The sequence below is a fragment of the Eulemur rufifrons genome, chromosome 20 (assembly GCF_041146395.1).
Source record: "Eulemur rufifrons isolate Redbay chromosome 20, OSU_ERuf_1, whole genome shotgun sequence".
NCBI classification, from domain to species: domain Eukaryota; kingdom Metazoa; phylum Chordata; class Mammalia; order Primates; family Lemuridae; genus Eulemur; species Eulemur rufifrons.
In genome coordinates, this window is record NC_091002.1 from 33,230,017 (window position 1) to 33,250,882 (window position 20,866).

Here is a 20,866-nt window from a genome sequence, read left to right on the forward strand (position 1 = left end):
TGTTAGCATTTGGACTCTGGCTTCCCCATTTATTTGTATTAAGACTTTAGACAGGCCGGGCGCGGTGGCTCACGCCTGTAATCCTAGCACTCTGGGAGGCCGAGGCGGGTGGAGGTCAGGAGTTCGAGACCAGCCTGAGCAAGAGCGAGACCCCGTCTCTACTAAAAATAGAAAGAAATTATATGGACAACTAAAATATATATATACAAAAAATTAGCCGGGCATGGTGGCGCATGCCTGTAGTCCCAGCTACTCGGGAGGCTGAGGCAGAAGGATCGCTTGAGCCCAGGAGTTTGAGGTTGCTGTGAGCTAGGCTGACGCCACGGCACTCACTCTAGCCTGGGCAACAGAGTGAGACTCTGTCTCAAAAAAAAAAAAAAAAAAAAAGACTTTAGACAAATTTCCCAAATCCTCTCTGCCTGGTTTTCCTTGAAAAACGGGGCCAATAATACCGTCTTCATAGTTGTCAGTCTTGATCTTGTCAAAGTTGAAGGAGTGAAACACAGTATAGTTGGCCTTTGCACAACATGAGGGTTAGGGGGGCCAATCTCCATGTGGTTGAAGATTGCATATAACGTTGACTCCCCTAAAACTTAACTACTATTGACCTTACCAATAACATAAACAGTCGATGAATGCATATTTTGTGTATTTTATGTATTATATACTGTATTGTTACAACAAAGTAAGCTAGAGAAAAGAAAATGTTATTAAGAAAATAAGGAAGAGAAAATACATTTACAATACTGTACCATATCAATATTATAAGTTCATGTCACCTGTTTACAAGATGAATCCTCTGTCTGAAATGGCAGGCAACCTCAGTCTATGATACACATCAGTCTAGGGTACATATCAAGCAATTCAGCTTTTTCTTGCAATGTCATGACATTTTTCTGCTTCTTGGGAGAACTTCCAGCACCACTGGTGGCAATTCATTTTGGACGCATGGTGTTATTCAAGGTTTACAGTATTGCACTAAACACAATGAAAAATATATGAGGACAGAGAAAGATCACATTTTACTGTGATATGCAATTTACTAGAGAGACAAAGTGCTCATGGGAGGATGATGAGCATCACGCAACTCATAACACTTCAGTTCACCACAATAGCAACAGGATATGAAATTATTACAGGAGTACAGTATGGACTACAGTTTTATGCTGATATAATTTAAATCTGCATCTTTACATTTCTTTACATTTCTCTTGATTGAGAGTAGTGCCTTGAATGATCTGTGTTTGTATATGTAAGTTTTTTTGTTTGTTTGTTTGGTTTTTTTTTTTGAGTGGTGGCTAATACAGGACAGTTAGTGCCTTTAAGGAGCTTGTAATGCACAAAGTACACTTTTTTTTAAATTTCAGCTCATTATGGGGGTACAAAAGTTCAGGTTATATATATTGCCCATGACCCCCCATCTTTGTATGATAGATTTATATACATTTGTAATACATCTATGTGTATTTCATGGTAGCAAATGATGGACTAGACTAGTATTTACATATATTTTATGCATTCATGACACACCTTTTTCATAATTTTTCCAATATTTATAGGCTATGCATTCATCTGCAATTTCTTTCAAATTGTCATAAATCTCCAAAAAACTTTCAATATATTTACTGAAAAATATCCATGTACAAGTGGACCCATGCAGTTCAAACTCATATTGTTCAAGGGTCAACTGTAGACGCTCATGCTCATTAGAAATATTCTTTATTATCCCCAGGTAATAGACAAGAAAGCTGGGGCCCCAAGAAGTAATTTGCTCAAAGTGACTCTGCTAATAAGTTATCCATGATTTGAATCCAACTGTATAAGTGGGAGTAATTCAACTCAGTCCAACAGATGTAAATGCCTACCATAGAGTCATTGAGTGTCATTCTAGGGTAGGAAGATAAATGATATGAACCTATCCTCAAAAGGATGCTCATTGGTGGGGACAACAGGTAAAAACTAAAATCAAGCTTCTGTGGTCTTGTCCAAGTGCAGGCGTAGCAATAGTTCTGGAAACACAAAAGAAAGGGTCAGTTCTGACTGGGGAAATTTCAAGTGGTTTCACTCAAGAGGAACCATTTGACCTGGATCCAGAAGGATGAATGGATCCTTAAGGGATAACCTGAGTTCTATTTTCTTTCTCCTTTTTCTAGGCTGATTCCAACAAAACCAGAATTGATGAGGCCAACCAACGTGCAACAAAGATGCTGGGAAGTGGTTAAGTGTACTCAGCTGTGTTCTCTCCCAAATGCTGTCGGGCAAGATAGCTCCTTCACGCTTTTCTCATTGTATTACCTAGTAGGTCTGCACACACAAACACATCAGTCCAACCCCATCGGGAATGTTGTCCTGTGTCGTCTGTCAGCTTCCTGACGATACTATGTGTCTTTTGTTCTCTTTTGATCTCTTTCTTTCCAAAGGTTGTATATAGTGGTCATTTGGTGGCTCTAACTCCCTACGTAAGATGGCTTGAGTTTCATTTTTCCTTTTCTCTCCTCAGTGGCATTTGCTGAATGACAGTTTAGGAATGCTCAATGTGCTGTTGATTCTTTCAATACACAGTATTGTTCTTGTAAAACTGTGACATTCCACAGAGCTACTGCCACGGTTCTTTCTTTGAGTGTCAGGCTCTGAATCTCTCAAAATGTGCTGTCTTTGGTTCCTCATGGCTGTTATCTGTCTTTATGATTTCATGATTAGACAATGTGGAATTACATAACAGGCAATGCACTAAAAGTGATGTGATTTATGCATTTATGCATGAGAACTAAATAGATTTTTTAGATTCCTACTTAAACAAAAACTTTCCACGACAGTAGCATACTGATGAGAAAACACACACACAACAACAGCAACAACAACAAAGCATGCTCAGTATTGAGACACTGTCAAGATTATTAAGTTATACCAGCAAAACTGCAGTAGTGTCACTTTCTTTCTGTCCATATATAGACTTATAAATCATAATCATCCTTTTTTAAAAAAAGAATTTTAAAAAAAGATGGATTTGACACACTCACCATTTAATCATTTCCAGCAAAATATATGTTTAGCTGAAAACTATGTCAAATGGATGTAATATAGGGTTTGTTTGCTGCTTTTGAAGGCTATGTTTTGGAGAAAGCAATCTTGCTGTGAAACTGTGGAGATGTAAATTTTATAAGGCTGATTCTTATCAATCACCATTTCCCGTGTGGTTTGTTATCAGTACAATTCTTTGTTGCTTAATCTAGAGCTATGCACACCAAATTGCTGAGATGTTTAGTAGCTGATAAAGAAACCTTTTAAAAATAATATAAATGAATGAAATATAGATAAACTGTGAGATAAATATCATTATAGCATGTAATATTAAATTCCTCCTGTCTCCTCTGTCGGTTTGTGAAGTGATTGACATTTTGTAGCTAGTTTAAAATTATTAAAAATGATAGACCCCAGATATCTGCTTTAATTTCTTCATGGACCCGTCTGATTTTGCACTCACACCAGAAGAAGCCTGGGCTACTCTGTCCTGTTGCTCCTAAGAAACCAGTTCTGTGCACTGAGAACAGCGTGTAGAAAAACCAAAGATATCCCTTTTAAACATAATTCCAATGGCAACTGACAACTTGGCTTGGTTTTCATAATCTGTTCTAGAAATACTTATGTGTAAATGCAGTGTTGGCTGGGGGAGAGAATGTAGTTTTCTAGCAGACATAGAAAAAAAATCCACAGGAAACAAAATCTCTGGTACTCAGACTTGGCCCTACTTAGATTCAGGTATATATGGTATCAGTCAACTCTCATCTCCCTTCCTCTCCCCAAAATCCCCACCAACCAAATCTGAGCCCTCCTCTACCACCGCCACCACTGCCCTCACATTCTTTTAACAGCTTTATTGGCTCACCATAAAATTCACCCATTTAAACATATGATTCAATGTTTTTTTAATATATGCAAAGAGTTTAATATATGCAATCTAATTTTAGAACATCTTTATCACCCCAAAAAGAAATGCCATACCTATTAGCAGTCACTCCCATCTCACTTCTCCCAGCCCTAGGCACCAACTCTTATAATTTACTGGTTGACTAGTTGTATCTATAGATTTACCTATTCTGAACATTTCGTATAATTGGAGGCATACAATGTGTGGTTCCTTTGTTACTGGCTTCTTCCACTTAGCATAAAATTTTCAAGGTTCATCCGTATTATAGTATGTATCAATATTTCTTTCCTTTTATGGCCACATTATATTCCATTGTATGTATATACCATATTTTGTTTTATCCATTCATCAGTTTATCAATATTTGGGACGGTTTCTACTTCTTGACTATTATGAATAATGCTGCTATGAACACTCATATACAAGTTCTTGTGTTGACATATGTGTTCTATTCTCTTCCCAACACAGTTTTCCCACTGTCATGGCTTCTACCACCACAACCGCCAACAACACCCTCCCCATCACTTCCACCATCACCACCACCATCGCCTTAATACTCCTACTTCTGCCACCAACACCACTGCCTCAACAGCCAGCACTTCCCCTTTTCCCCTGCCTCTACCACTACGCCTTCTTATGTAGCACTTCCACCCCTCCACTTTTATTACCATCACCCTTTCAGTCACCATCAGCACCTCCATCACCAGCACCACGGCCTCTGCTACCATCAGCCCCACTGCCTGTAACACCATTGCCCCCCCAGCATCTGCTCCACCCTCTCCACCAGCACTACCATCATGTTCATCACTTCTACCACCTCCTCTACCTCTCTCTACAACCCCAGAGTAGCAATGCAGATAAATTTTCCTAGTTGCCTTGATTGGCTGTCAGATAATTTCACCCATGAAAGCACCCTTGGAAGTTTGGTAAGAGCAGTTAAGAAGCAAGAACAGTGATGACAAACTCATCATTTTCGATAAATGTCTGCAATTCTTTCACCTCTTCCCAAGCCTGAAAACAGGTTCTGTAGGTACCCAGATGCTCAGGGAAGTTATTCTAAAGAACAACAGTAACAACACATTTATTCCTTAAAATTAAGGGACTAGAAAGGAAGCAAGAAGACAGGAAAAGTGAATAAGTACACTGCCTATGTCAGAGCTGCCAAGGGGTCAACATATGGGCCATGTTTGAAAATTCTCTTCCAAACTCCATCTGTTCTCAGCCAGATGAGTGAGTGTGTTTCCACACTGCCTGAGTAATTAAAACCTCACATTGGATACATGAAAAGTAAGATACAGGCACTCTGCATTAAGGCTTGTCATGTAATTCTTTCTGAAGCACATTTCCTTTGATAATCCAGTTTGTCCAGCCTCAGCTCTTACGTAGTCAGCTCCTTCAGGCTAAAGGGAGCATATTCTCCAGGGATGAGTCAGCTCTGTGTAATGCGCCAACTCAGGAAGTACATCAGAAATGTGATGATCAAGGGCAATCTAGGACGCGGGGAAGGCTGAAACTTCTACCTCCCTCATACATGGCACGGGCAGAAGACCCTTCTATAAAAGACCAGAGGATGAAGGGTGGTCCCAGATCCTGATAACAGAATCCTTTCCTCTTGTCTGACTCTCAATTCTAGTTTCTATGATCCTTCTTTCACATCCTCCCCCGACCTCTGCTCTGACCAACTTTCCCCAATCTCTGTGCCACTCATTCATCAGCAAATTGATGCTTGCACTGGAAATGAAGAGAAAGGAAAGAAAATCCATATTTCGTGGTCATCTAGTACATGCTAGGCACTATGACTGCTTTGTTTATATTGACTCATTAAAATCTCTTAAACACTCAGCAAAATTGGCAAAACTGGCATTATTAGCCCCATTTTGCAGATAAAGAAATTGATAGTTTATATGAACAAGCTCGCTCAGCTAATAACTGACATAGGTGTCACTTAAACAAGATACGTGTGACTCCAAAATTAGAGAGGCCTAGAAGGTACATTCCAGGAATGCACCTCTCTCAATTCAGCCAGCCAGGAAACTCCAGGAGACATTTGGCTCCTTACGGAGCAACAACGATAGATGCACTAGATGTCATAGCAGAAGGTCTTGGTGGACCCACCTTTCATTCACTCACTCATTCAAGAAATATTTATTGAGCTTCTATTATATGCCAGGCCCTGTTCTGAACATTAGAAATACAGCATGAGGAGAAACAAAAAGCAAACAAACAAAAAAAAAGCAGGGAAAATTCCCTACATTAATTGAGTTTACACTCAAGCTGAGGAAGAGATAGAAAAGCAAGTAAAATATAAAGTATATCAGATGGTAAGTGTCATAGAGAAATGGAAAACAGTGAGGAGAATAGAGAGAATTAAGAGGTGGGAGAGAGGGTGTGTCTTAGTCCACTTGTGCTCCTATAACAAAATACCATAGAACCGGCAATTTATAAATGAATGGAAATTTATTTCTCACAGTTCTGGAAGCTGGAAATTCCAAGGTCAAGGCCCCAGCCAGTTTGGTGTCTGGTGAAAGCTGTTCTCTCTGCTTCAAAGATGGTGGCTTGTTGCTGCATCTTCTGGAGGGGAAAGTGTCTTGATATGGGGGACAGGGGAAAGACAAAAGGGCCCAAGCCAGTTCTTTCCAGCCCTTTGATAAGGTTAAGCCTTCATGACTTACTTCCCAAAAGGCCCCACCTCTTAGTACCACCACAATGGGATTTAAGTTTCAACACATGAATTTTGGAAAGGACACATTCAAACCATAGCAGGGTGTTACTTTGAAATAGAACAATTGGGGAAGACTTCACCAACAAAGTGAGGTTTAATCAGGAAATTCTTCAAGATCTAGAATAACTAAAATGAAATGTTCAGAGTGATTTGGGAAGCAGGAGCTGGAAGTGATAAACTCAGGGCTGCCACTCAATACTGGCTTTAAGTATTTCCTACATATTCCAGGAGAAACTTGCAAAATTCTTGGCCCAGTGGGCAAGGAGGCAAGTTCAGAGAATGAAATAAACAGTGTGCAGGGAATGAAGATCAAGTCAAATTTTCTTACAAGAGTAGAAGGTGTTGAGATTGGTTGAGATGGTCCAAGATTTAAGTCCTCATACAATCATCATCTTACAAATTCACCTTCAAACAGGTTAGTCATGTACCTCAGTTTCTCCATTTATGCTTTGGAAACTCAAAATCTATCAGTGAAACTAAGGAAAATTGGACCATTAGCAAGGCATTTAACTGTAGTGCCTACAGCTATCTTCTGGACGAGTTATCAATGCATCCCAGGTATCAGACTGTTCTAGAGTACCAGTCCCAGCCACGGTGCCACCAGGTGCTGTTCACCACCCACCATTACACAATCCTCAGTTCCTCGAGCCTCTTGCCATAACACAGATTCAAGATCATTCTGTTCAGGGAGTTTATTGCCTTGAGTGTATGCTCCTCTTTCCACATAGAAATGAGAAAAATTTGGCACATAATCCTCCTAGCAGATGCTGCTGATGCCTTGCCCACACCCTCTGAGTACTCACCTCTACTCACAAAAAACCGTTTGCAGTGAAGAACTCTGCAATTCTCTGCCGTGAGACCAGGAGAGCAGGAAGTGCTGAAGTTTTAATGCCCCTTGGTTGACAAATAGTTGTCAACCACGAACAGATGCTGATGGGTGAGTGGATACCCTGGCTTCCTTGGCCCTAGGCTGGGATAACTCTGGTGTGTGTTCAACATGGCCCCCCAGATCTCCCCAGCTGAATGAATCTCCAGTTGCTCATATAACTTGCCTGATGATTATCACTCGCCTTATTGGCTACCTTCTCTTCTCTCTTTCCCATCTTGCTGCTTGTGTTTCCTGGAATCTCATCTCAAATAAACTACTTGCCCTCAAATCCTTGTCTCAGAGTCTGCTTCTTGGGGAGCCCTACCTAAGACAGCATCTTCAGGAGATTCACACCAGCTCCTGCACTTGGCCCCAAAACACCGCTGTAGGGAAATGGGCTGCCTTCCGCCTACCTCCCAGCATTCTCTGGATCCATCCTTCTCCAATTAAATGCCCCTTAATGCCTAGTGCCTGTGTCTAAAAACCAGCATTTCTCAATGGTGAGCAAGAAGCTGCATGCAAAGTAATATCAACAATTGTCCTTAATTTGTGAAATTTAGCCTATGCCCTCAAGCACCATTACACCCTCCCCGAATAAGGGTTGAAGAAATGAAAGTTTATAGTAAAACGCAATGTGCTGCTGCCCACAAAGTTATAAACTAAAGGGCAGCATGCAGGTGCTATAGAAAGAGAATTCAATGAGGAGTCTTAAGATTTCCCTGAGCCTTAGTGCATATATGAATAAGCAAAATGGGGTCAAACATGGTGGCTCATGCCTGTAATCCCAGCACTTTGGGAGGCCAAGGTGGAAGGATTGCCTAAGGCAGGAGTTTGATACCAGCCTGGGCAACATAGCAAGACCCCATCTCTAAAAAGAAAAAAAATTAAAAGCTAGTCAGGCATGATAGTGCACGCCTGTAGTTCCAGCTACTCCGGAGGCTGAAGTGGGAAGGTCACTTGAGCCCAGGAGTTCAAGGCTACAGTGAGTTATGATGATACCACTGCACTCCAGTCTAGGGTGACAGAGTGAAACCCTGTCTCAGAAAACAAAACAAAATAAAAAACAAATAAGCAAAATGTATATAATGATGTTTGCCCTAGCTGTTTCATAGGATGGTTGGGAAAATCAACTAGGATTAATGTTCCTTACAATGCCTTATAAATCTTTCATGCCACTAAGATGACAATTAAAGTGAACGTAAACAGAATCAACATGTCAGGCATAGAGACAGGCCTCCCTCACTGCTTTTAGTTAGAAAAGTCACTCATCACATGTATGTGCATATAGTGTCAACATTGGCCTTCGTCTTAGGTTTAAGTAAATTAATTTTCACATCAGAGATGTTTCGCACCTTTGTCAGATCTACCAATAAACTGTCCAAGTATCTCCATGCTTCTAATTGTGGCAGTTGGTGTGCTAAATTTTTCATTATTAAAACTCAGTTAGTCTCTCTGACCTTTACCCAAAAGTTGTAATAGTTAAGGGCATTAATATTGCTTTCCCCATAGTTCACGTCCAAAAAATAGGAATAATTCCCTAGATGTTATTGTGAGACCAAATGAATTGTACACTCCACAGTCGTATCCTAACATTATCTATTGTTGTTACTTTTGCCAATACTATTAATGGTAATAAGGGAAAACAGGCAAAGACCCCAGGAATATGGAGGAGGCCATGAACCTCTGTTAACAGTTAGCTATTGCTGTTTAACAAACTGCCCCAAAACACAATGTTTTAAAACAACAAATATTTAGCTCTTGACTCTGCAGTTTGGCATTTGGGGCTCAGCTGGGATGGCAGTATTCTGGTCTTGGCTGGGCTTCTCGTGTGACTGCAGTCAACGACAGGGACCCCCTGGGTAGCTCAGCTTCTGGAAGTTGGCAGCTATTGGCTGAGGCCTCTCAGCTCTTCTCCATATGCTCTCTTGTTTTTGAGCAGGGCACCAGGGCATGTTCTCATGGCAAAGTCAGGAGTCCAAGAAAGGGTTGGGAAGCTCACAAGTCCTCCTGTGGCTTAGGCTCCTCACCTCTGCCACATCCTATTGGCCAAAACAGGTCACAAGCCCAGCGCAGAGCCAAGAGATAGGGAAATACATTCCACTCCTTGTTGGGAAATTCTTCAAAGTCATATCACAAAGGGCATGCATATGGAGAGTGGTGAATAAAAGGGTTGTCTTCTCAGTCAACCCACCAAACCTTAAAGAGGCAGATGGAATTCTTCCCTCCTCTCTGTCTCTAGAGTCTTATGAAGAGTTAGGGGGAACTCTGTGTGTTGTCCTAATATGGGGCACATATTGTGCCCTAAAGTGGGCACACCCTAATATTTCTTACCCTTTAGTAATATCAAAATGAAAATCGCAGGGCTCAGGGGGCCAGCAGCCCAAGGGAGGATTTGGAACCATGGCAGAGTGATTGCAGAGCTGGGGCTTGCTGATGACAGGATCTGGCAGCCTGTTGATAAGACTGACCTTAATCCTGAAATAAGGAAACTAGTCCCTCCTATTCAGAGCAATAGCATTTCAGCCACCATCTTTAACCCCTAAACGCCCAGAACCGGAAAGAAAACATTTTAAAATATACAAATAGAACTGAACTCTCAACTAGCACTGGACAAATGCCCTTATTCTAGAAATGTTTGTGGGTTTTTTTCCCCCTCCCATCTTTTATTTGTTGCTATTTCGTGGGAATTTACACTGAAATTTGGGGGAAGAGGAGGAGGCTTTCTTTTACTTTTCCTTTCCTCCTAGTCTTTTCTGTACAAAAATATAGTGTTCTTTTTACTAAGGGCACAAAAAAGACTGATTCCTCAGGGATGAAAAAGAAATTGTGTGTCAGAGACAGCTTAAGTATACACAAGATATATCCTGGGTGTCTGGGGGTGTGGGGGTGTGGGAGGTGGCTGCTGTCTTCTGAGGTGCCGTCTTACTTCTTTAAAGGAACTGTGACAACCGCCAGTTTAGGAAAGATGAGGCAAGTGCTGATGGTGAGTGTTTTTAAACTTTCAGATTGTGGAGATAGAAAGCCCTAGAGACCTAAATCTGTACTCTCATTTGTTTTTAAAGGCAAATCTCCAAAACTGGCCAAATAGATTCTCCAGGGGGATACAGCTTTTATACCACTCTGCTAAAAACCCACTTTGTTTTCCACGCCTATTGACTTGAACATAACAATGCCCAGTTTGAATTTCTACCCTTAGAACTTTCATTTATGCACCTTATGCAAATAGCCTGCTCAGCACTGAGGATAATTACCAGTTCTTTAGTCAAGATATCCCTTCCAACTATCTCAATATAATTTTATTCCAGGGCGATGATTTCCAACCAAGAAGCAGCTTTGGAGTACGTTGGAAGCACTCTTCCTGAGTTAGGGGATGTTACAGGCTGGTTCCTCAGAAAACGAAGCCTGAGATAAAGGCATAAGTCTAAGCAGCTTATCTGAGAGTGTGATTCCAGGGAGAGGCATGAGGGATGAGAGAGTGAAACAGTAAAAACAACTCATTGGAAAGCCAATGCGAGCATGCATTATGGAGTTAGCCAATGCTACAGGCATCTGGGTGTTTGATCCCAGGGGATAGCTAAGCCTATGAAATGCATATTAGGACCATCTGCCTTTTACCACTCAGCTCACATCTCCCTCTGGTCAGGGACTGCCTCAGGGCAGGGTATTAACTTCCCTGTTCTTAGGGATTGTGTACATCAATGCCACAGGGTTCTTTGCAAGGATGTCCTATGCCTGAGGATCAGAGAAACTCCAGGGCAGAACAGAGAGGTGGGGCTGAGGTGGGCATGGTCAGCTCATACTTCCATAAGACTGAAGTCTGCCTGAAACTGGTTGCCACTGCTGTGGGTAGAATAAGAGACAGAGACAAGAAAATTTGAAGGTGTGTGTAAGAAGCATCTGCTGGCCCCTGCCCAGAACACTGCATCCAGTTTGTTCAAGTTGCAAATGGCTCAACCATAGGGGGCACCATTCACACCACGTTTGTCTGTTCCATATATAGGATTTCAACTGAGATTTTCTTGGAAAGTGCTTCCGCTGCTAAAAAAGAAAATGAAAAAAAAAAAAAAAAAAAAGAAAAGAAAAAGAAGAAGAAAAGAATAGAATAGACTAGAAAGAAACATTTAAAAGCCATTGTTCTAGAATAATTTGGAAGACAAATAGGACAAACTTAAGATGGGAAAAATAAAGTTCTAAATATTGATAGTGGATTGAAGGTTTTGGATGACATAGAAAAGTAATAGAAAAGGTGTTTTTTGGTTTGTTTTTGTTTTTGTGTTTTTGAATCCTGAAGACCCAGAGGGGATGTACCAGAAAGTTTAGCATGAGGAAGAAGACAAGGAAAAGAGTTAAGACAAAGAAAACAGGATTAAGCAATTCTGCCCAGAAAAACTCCAGGGCAGAATTAATGACACAGGAGAGAATGGGGGGAACTGACAAAATTAGTTAAAAAGGAACAAGAGAAAAACATAAAAAGAAACTTAAATAATAGCTCGTGAAGGATTGGAGGACAGGGGTTGGTTATGGACTCAGTTTGCAGCTGCCACTTCCAGGCTATATCCAGTTCATCTTCCTAAAATAACTTCTTCCTTGGTCCCCCTCTCTTCCTTTATTCTCACAGCCATCACCACGGTGACCTTGAATACATTCTCCTACACCATAGAGCTGCTCTCATTCTAGGTCTCAATGTAACAGAGGTAAAGGCCTGAAAAAGAGCCAAATGTTTTACATGTTTTCTCTTTAGAACTCCTCACACTTTTTGGGAATTAAAATCTACATTCTTGCCCAAGGCCAGTAATCAAAGGGACAGAAAAATGTTCTTTGTTCTTTGTTCTTTGTTTTCTAGTATCTTAAACCATAGGAGATGGCTCAACAGAATTATGCGACAGAGGTTGTCTTCATCAGAGATGCTATCATTAAATAGCAGTAGCCTAAAGCTGAAAACCCCCTTTGGAAACCCTGTATTTCTGCTTAAAGGGGGGATGATGGTTCTCTAAGACAAGAGTATGCAATCCTCCTCATTTGCCAGCAAATTAATAAACTTCTCCTTCCTTTTCCTTAAACCACCTGTGCTCATTCTTCATTCAGCCTTGAGGACTAGAACAGAACTTTCAGTAATATCAACTCACCTAACACTTCTCCAAAGTCCAGAGATCTTAAACTCCACATATGCCATTCTCTGACCAAAATATTCACACCTCCCCTTTCTTATGTTCTTGCATCTCTACCTTTACCCTTCAAATGCACCTAAATTTCTAGTACCTTCTTCTAAGTTTTCTCTCAATGAGTCCATCTTCCCAATTCCACCAAGAGCCCCAGAGTATGACACTCTCCACTCTTCTGTCAGCAACTTCAATTTTCTGCTCATCATTCCAGGACTACAAACCCCAAACTCTGGCTCAATACCATGCTCTTTATCTGATCCCTCTTTATGCCTGGGGTCCTTGGGAACAAAGGAAAATCCTGGACTGGTGCCATTAAAAATGTGTGGTCCCATTGAAGCTCTCATGCCCAGTATAAATTGGTATAACCATTTTAGAAAATTATTTGGCATTATTACTAAATCTGAACTCACCCATATGCTGTGACTTAGCAATTTCAGTCCTAAGGATCTACCCAACAGAAATAAAGTTGTCCCTCAGTATATGCAGCAGGAGATTCGTTCCAGGACCTCCACTTATACCAAGATCTTTGCATACCCAAGTCCCATGGCCAACCCTGCATGTACAAAAGTCAGCCCTCCTTATACTTAGGTTTCAAATCACACAAAAACTGTATTTTCAATCCCTGTTTGGTTGAAAACAATCCACGTATAAGTGGATCCTTGTAGTTTAAACCTGTGTTGTTCAAGGGCCAATTGTGTATACTCTTGTTCAAAAGACATGTACTAGAATGTTCATATCCCAAACTGAAAATTACCCACATGTCCATCAACAATAGAATAGAGAAATTAATTATGGTTGTTTAAACACAGAATACTTGCAATAATGAGAATGAACAAACTACAACTACATACTGAAGCAACATACATAAATCTTATTAGTTCAGTGTAGAATGGAAGAAGCCAAATACCAAAGAGAACATATTGTTTGATTCCATGTATATAGAATTCAAGAACAGGATAAGTGAACCCATAGTATTAGAAGTTAGAGTAGTGGTAACCCTTGGGGGTGAATGGTTAGTGACTGAAGACAGAAGAAAAACTTCTGGGGTGCTGGTAATATCCTACTTCTTGATATAGGTGTTGGTTACATGGCTGGGTTCAGTCAGCAAAAATTCACCAGTATGTGTGTGCTTTTCTGTATACATGTTATACTCCAACAAGGAACTTTTAAATAGTTACAAAAATGACAACAAAGTCCCCAGCTTCGACTGGCTCTCCCTTCAATTACAGGGGCCTTCCAAATACAAAGGAACCCCTCCTACCCTACCCTTTTCTTTTCTTCTTTCTTAGCATGACTTTACTTTGTATTTGAAGGAAAAAAAACGGAAGTTATCAACAGGTATGTAAGTGACACAATTCCATCCCAATGTGAAAAATGCTTCCTGTAGTAGTACAACACCACAGTCTGCAATTATCAAGCACAAACCACTTCCATTTCCTATCCCACCAGTTTCAAAATGTCCCTACCCATCTGTGTTGTACTGCTGTCCTACATCAGTCAGGCTCCAAGAGAAACTGGGTAATATAAGGAGAATTTAATAACAGAGACTATTTATAAAGGCATGGGCAGGTTTAAGGACACCAAGAAGCAAAGTGCAGTCCCCTGGGACTAGCAATAGTATGAACCCTTCCGGTCCCTGGGCCCAAAGAGGCAAGGGAAGGGAACAGTTTCCCTGAATCTAGAAAAGGTAGTTATATTACATGAAGAGGACACCATCTGGCTGGAGCTATGGCCCTTGGTGGAGAGATGGAGCCAACCCACAGCAGCCTGGCAGGGAGAAAGCTGGGAATAAATGCCATAGTCTCCCACCCCACCCACCACCTCATTTCTTACCTTTCTGATGACTCCAATGTGTCGAACTCCAAAACAAGCCAGGGGAAGGAGTCAGTGATGAAGTCCACACAAGTTGGTACTTCCAGGACCCAGAACAGGGTGAAGAAGGGTAGAGGAGGTTTGGAGGAGTGAGCGATGACATCTAACCTACTTTCTCTCCACAGGCATCTTCCTCTGGCCACACTGTACTGAGGCTGTTGTAACTGCAGAAAACAGTCTCACTAAAGGTACCTCAGGCAAAAGGGAGCTTACAGTAGAGTCACAGAGAAGAACTGAAATTAGAGAGTCATAGAAACTAAGACTCTTCCCTTCTTTTTGCTTATGGGCTACATGGTAGCTCCACTTCTGTCTGGCTGTCTTTCTATTCTCTGCTTTTGCTCCCTCATAATGTTTGCTAAAGGGAACCAGTCATGTTTTCACCAATCCCCCTTTTCATCTCAACCTTTCAGCCTCTCATTTCATTGCTTACTCCCTCATTCTCTAGATATTTCCTACTCAAATTCCCACAAAAAAAAGAATCGTATTAGCTCCTCCCTTCTGTTCATAACAGGCAACATCACAGGTTGCTGAGAAGCCATGTGTGCATTGGCTGAGCTCAATCACGTGCTCTCCTTTGGTCCAATGAGCTACTGATAGGGCATTAGGTCATGTGACACAAAACATGGCCACCTAAGCCACAGAAGCTGTAGTTGAGAGAGAGCGAGCAGTAAGACAGTATCCATTGATATCTATATAATCATCTGAAATCTCTAGTGTCTAAAACATCTCCTTTTAGTTTAGATGCTCCTAAAACAGAGCCTGAGATACGGACTTGGATTCAGGTAGCTTATTTGGGGGGTGATTCCAAGAAGCAGGAGTGAGGGATCTAGTAGAAAAGACAGGCCAATATAAGTCAATATAAGCATTGTTGTCTAGGTCACCACTCAGGGCAATGGGGCTCAGTTTCATGGGACCATGAAGATGTTTACAGAATGCCTCTCAGAACTGCCCACCCCTCCCAGAAAAAGTTGCCCACCCAAAAGATATTCATCAACTCTCATCCCTATGGGTGAAGCATTGCTCCTAGAGGTATTAATTCCTCTGCACTTCCACACTTCAATGCAATGGGCTGAGCAGCTCTTATTGGTGCCCATGGCATCAGAGACAGAAAGGAAAACCCAGGGTGCATACTAGAGGCAAGATGCTGCCTACTCAAAGTGAATCAGGGCCTGCATAGAACTGTCTACCCATCCATGGCTGAAGTCAGAGCTAAAGCCAAGAGACAATGGATAGTTTTACTATCAAGCAGTAGTTGAGAATCACTGTTGTTTTTACTTCTTGACCCTTCATTCTCTTGTTTATTGTCTGCAATATATCTCTCATCCCACCTGACCTTTGATGAAACCCTTGCTTAGGTCACCATGAAACTCATCATAGTTTCTTGAGACAAAACAACCAAACAATCTTTCAATCCTCAGCTACTCTTGCCTCTCTGGGACATTTGATATTGTTAACCTCCAACTTAAAAACTACTTCCTTGTTTTTTGCAAAACCACTTTCCCCTGGGCCTTCTCTGGCTGCTCTTTCTCAATCTCCTTCTGTTTCTCTTCCTCTGCCCATCTTTTATGTGTCAGCGTTTTCCTAAGATACTAAATTGGGTTTGTTTCTCAAAGCATACAAACCCAATCCTGCCTATAATAGCTTCAGGTACAATCTCCATGCAGATGAGGCCCCAAACCAGATGCCTGCTGCAGGCTCCTCTTCTGCGGCCCCAAACCACATTTCTGCCTGCCTACTAAACACCTCCTTCCAGCTCACCCACAGGCACTTCAAACTTATCATGAGGCACAATGAAATGTTCACCACCACCCCCTTCTAAACTTCTCTGCCTTGGGACTGAAGCCAGGTACCACCCCCTCATTAAATCAGTCACCAAGTCTTGTCTACACCACCTCCGAGTATCTCTTTCCTCTGCCCCCTCCTTTCCTATGGCCATATCTGGAAGAGCACAGACTGAGGATGAACCTTTTCAATTCCTGCCTGGGTGGCCTTACCCTCCATTATACCACTCCCAGAGCAAGGTTAAAAAACCATCAATCTGATCATGTTACACCTCTTCAGTCATTCAATAGCCACCTTTAAGATGAAGTGCAAACTCTAGCATAATGTGAAGTTATTCACGATCTAATGGCTGCCAACAATTAGGACCCATCCATTACTATTGCTCTCTAGATTACTAGGATACTTGCAGTTATCTGAAAACACTGTGTTCCTCCCACCCAACCATGGCAAACACCTGTTCATCCTTAGGACTTCATTCAGGCACCAACTGAAGTCTTCAATTTCCCTGATCACCCCAAAGCAGATTTAAACACTCCCATCTCACTCTTCTCAGAGCACCCTATACAATCCTCAAATGTGGTATTTATCATATTGCTTTGCAAAATTTGCCTTTATGTTTGTCTGTTTCATGACACTGTAAACTTGTATCATTACTATTGCTGCATAACAAGTAATCATTCAGTCACAGGCCTACAATGATAAATATTAATGTCTCACATTTCTGCAGGGTTCAATAGAGCTGAGCTAGACTCAGCTGAGCAGTTCTGTTGGTCTTTGCTGGAATCACTTATTCATCTGTAGGTCAGCTGAGGTTCTGTCTAGGCTGGGCTGGGTTTGGGCAGATAAGCTGAGTTAGCTCTTCTTTTGTCTCTCATTCTTGAAGGCAGAGTTTTTGTCTCATTCATTGTAGTATCTGGTATTGAATTGTTGAATCAAAGAACACAGTGAGATAGCTAGTTAACTTTGCATATATTACACAGAAAATACTTCTAGTATTAGCCAATTGTATTTCCTACATTTTCCAAATTCTTCCTCCTTCCATACCTAATAGAACAGACTATCCTCTCACCTGTCTTCATAAGTATTATTTTTTACTATTTCAATGAGTGTGTCGTAAGACTTTCATATTTCTTGCAGCCTCCCAGCAGAACATTCAAATGCCAGGTGATATTTTATCTACAGGGTAAAAATGACTTGTTTGCCTTCTCTGGTGCTATTTGAAGGAAAGCCATGCTGGTGTTTAAAATATGTCCACAAATTCTTTGACACTCCCTTCAAAAGGTGAAGCCTAATTCTCTTCCCTTTAAGTGTGGCTTAGTGACTCACTTCTATGGACCGGAACAAGGCAGAAGTGACAATGTGTAATTTCTGAAACTGGGTTATCAAAGGCCTTTGGCTTCCTTCTTTCTTTCTGCTGGACCACTTGCACTGGGAGAAGCCAGCTGCCATGTCATATGAACACTCAAGCACCCTATAGCAAGGTCTGTGTGACGAGGAACCGAGGCCTCCAGCCAACAGCCATGTGAATAAGCCTTCTAGGAAGCAGGTCCTCTAGGCCCTTCTGAAGACTGTAGCCCAAACCAGTATCTTGACTGCAGTATCTTGACTGTATCAGAGACCTTGAGCCAGAACCGCCCAGCTATGCTGCTCCTGAACCCTGATTCTCAGAAACTTTGTAAGATTATAAATGTTTATTGTTTTTAGCTGCTAAGTTTTGGGATAATTTGTTATGTAACACTAGATAACTAATTTAGGCGCTTTGTGAAGAAGTTATTAAATTCTCCCCACAAAGCCCAGATTTCATAATTACAACATAACAGTAGCTTCTTAACAGCACAAAGGGCAGAAAATATACCACCACCGCCCCTGCCTTGGGATCTCTCTACCTAGTGTTAAAAAAAAAAAAAAAAAACCCCAATTATCTACCTTCATTTGAGGCTAATAGGAAACTGTCAGGTTTTAGGAGGGAACGAATGTCAGATTTGACTGCAAATGTTGGCCAAGAATTCTGAGTCAAGAAGCTAATCTATAAAGGAAGAATTGAAAAGACTCAACATCATCCCTTTGACTGAAGCTCAATCCCTAATTTTCAAATTCCATTGTTCAGCTGCTACCTCATCAGAGCAGCTAGATTACTAGAACACTAACATGACCCCCAGCTTATTGAAATGTCACTAGGTTTGTGCTCTGCAGCTTGGCCCCGAGAAATAAAACACCGTGGGCCAGCTCCCAGTCTAGCCCCAAGGCGATAATGAGGGCAATCATGCGGCTCCTAAAAATAATGAGGAAAGGGAGCAGCCTTTGAGCTTGTGAGTCACTGTAGTTTGGGAGGTGGGAGAAGGAGAGTGGAGAGAGAAGGAGAATATAAAAAGAGCTGAGCAGAAAATAAACACCGGCTCTGCAGACATGAAGCTGCAGGGAGCACCCCAGACCTCAGGGCCCAGAATGCTCCAGAGCAGGCTGAGCTGCAGGGCTTGCCAGCCAGGGAAAAGCCTGTGCACGGCTGGCTTGGCCAAGGGAGCTGCCACCCACCCATATATGCTGATTTTTGGCCAGTGATGAGAGACCTTGTGGGTCCCTGAGTCCCTCCTTTAGCCACTGGACAACAGCATCCACCTTGTCTTCATGGCAGGAGACAAATCCTCACCAAAAAGCCACTTTTGCCCATCACTGTGCCAAGCCCAAGGGATGAAAAAAATGAATAAAGCCCTTGGGGATTTACAATTTCACAGAGAGATTGACCTAGAAAGAGTCATATACAAAAGAATGGGACAAAAGAAACGATAAAGGATTGCTCAAGGAATTGTGGGAGACACAGGATGGCTGTCTACCCAGACAGAAGCCTGGAGGTGGTGGGAGGAGAAATGGGGGGGGGGGGGGAGGCTGCCTGGAGGAGGTAGCATATGAGCTGCAGAGATAGCACTTATTCTCATAAGGAATGTGTTGTGGGGGAGAGTACAGGCCCTGGATGATTCCAGGAAGAGGTACTATCACAATTATATTAGTTTCCTATGGCTGCTATAACAAATTACCACAAACTGGGTAGCCTCTCACTATTCTAGAATCCAGAAGTCTGAAATTAAGGTGTTGACAGAGCCATGCTTTCTCAGGAGGCTCCAGAGGAGAATCCATTTGTTGTCTCTTCCAACTTCTGGTGGCTGCCAGCATTTCTTGCCTTGTGACCATACCGTTCCAACTACAACAGAGTAGTCGCCCCTCCTCCCATGGACATGAAAGCGTAAAATTGAGAGTGGGGAATATGTAACAGGGAATGGCCTGAGAAAGAAAAAAAAGGCAAAAATATTTTCTGTCTCTTTAAAAGCTACCCTACTCTTTTTGGGAACTGCAGCCCCACCTGCATCCCTGAGGCAGGTTAAGTCCTTTCTTAAAAGGACTCAGCCATCACAGGTGGTGCCATGTGGGCTGGCGGAGGTCACAGGATTTGTCTTTGGCAGAGATGGGATGATTAATGAGGGAAAGTCAGGAATCTAGTGACACAGTGGACGGGCCCCTTGGCCTACAAGGTTCTCATGAAGGCACCCATGCCAATGGGAGCCACATCACCCCAGAGATGATGCTCCTAAAGGAGAAAAATCCCGCAGGGACTAGCAGTGCTGGGAAAAGGGTGTTCCAAGCAAAGGGAACAGCACAGGCAAAGGCTCAAAAATGGAAAGGAATTTCTCTTGTTGGAGGAAAAAAAAAATCAGGCCAGTGGAACAGGGGCCTAGGAAAAGAGTGGGGTGGAGTCATGAATTCAGGTGAGGGAGCACAACCTGAAAGCCTTGAGAACTGTGAAGTACTGGATTTTATTCTAAGAGCAAGGACAACCCAGCAAAGAGTTTTTCTAGGGGATTGACACCATCTGGTTCATGTTTTTGAAAGACACTCCCGTCCCCGCCAGGTTTGCTGAACAGGGAAGGGCATGCAGGGAAGTGTGAGAGAAAGCAGAAGCCCCATGGAAGAGGCCATTACAGAAATCCAGGTGAAATATGGTACAGGTGCCACGGTGGTGATGATGGAGGTAGACAGAAGTGGACAAACCTGAGAGTTACATGTGTGAGCAAAAGTTCTCTGAAAAGGAATTTGGAGGAAAGACTTTATTCCAGCAACAGTTTGCAAACCCAGGACACACAGCCTTTAGTGTAAAAAGAAAGTACCTTCCAGAGAACAAAGGGAAGGTTAGGGTTTTATACCAAAAGTTCCTGCCTAAGTTCCCAACCGGGTTTGTTTATGCAAATAAAGGATTCAAATGGTTTAGCTCTGATTGGTCTATGCAGCTGAGTCCTGATTGGTTGATACATCTGAGCTCTGATTGGTTGATACAACTGATCTGTGGTTGGTTGGTTGGTTCGGGTGAACTCTCTGGAAGTCCCAAAGTTGAACAGGTGTGGGTTTTCAGGGAACTCAGAATCCATGTGTGACTTCGAGTCAGCAAATGGGCTCTTGGTTCTAATAAAATGTAGGTCCGCTTAGCCACTTTGGATCCATCTTGAAGGACTGGCTCTTTCAACTTGACATTTGGTCACACATGGG

General features: G+C 42.1%; 1 protein-coding gene across 5 annotated transcripts in view; it reads left to right on the forward strand.

The window, feature by feature from the left end:
- Window positions 1-3,437, forward strand: part of SNAP25 (synaptosome associated protein 25) — a 75,327-nt gene extending 71,890 nt beyond the window's left edge. For all 5 annotated transcript variants that reach the window (XM_069496057.1, XM_069496058.1, XM_069496059.1 and 2 more), the window contains one exon: window positions 2,154-3,437. In XM_069496057.1, the coding sequence (XP_069352158.1) occupies window positions 2,154-2,222 (69 nt within the window). In that variant the 3' untranslated portion in view covers window positions 2,223-3,437. The remainder of the gene's footprint in view (window positions 1-2,153) is intronic.
- Window positions 3,438-20,866: the final 17,429 nt, after the last annotated feature.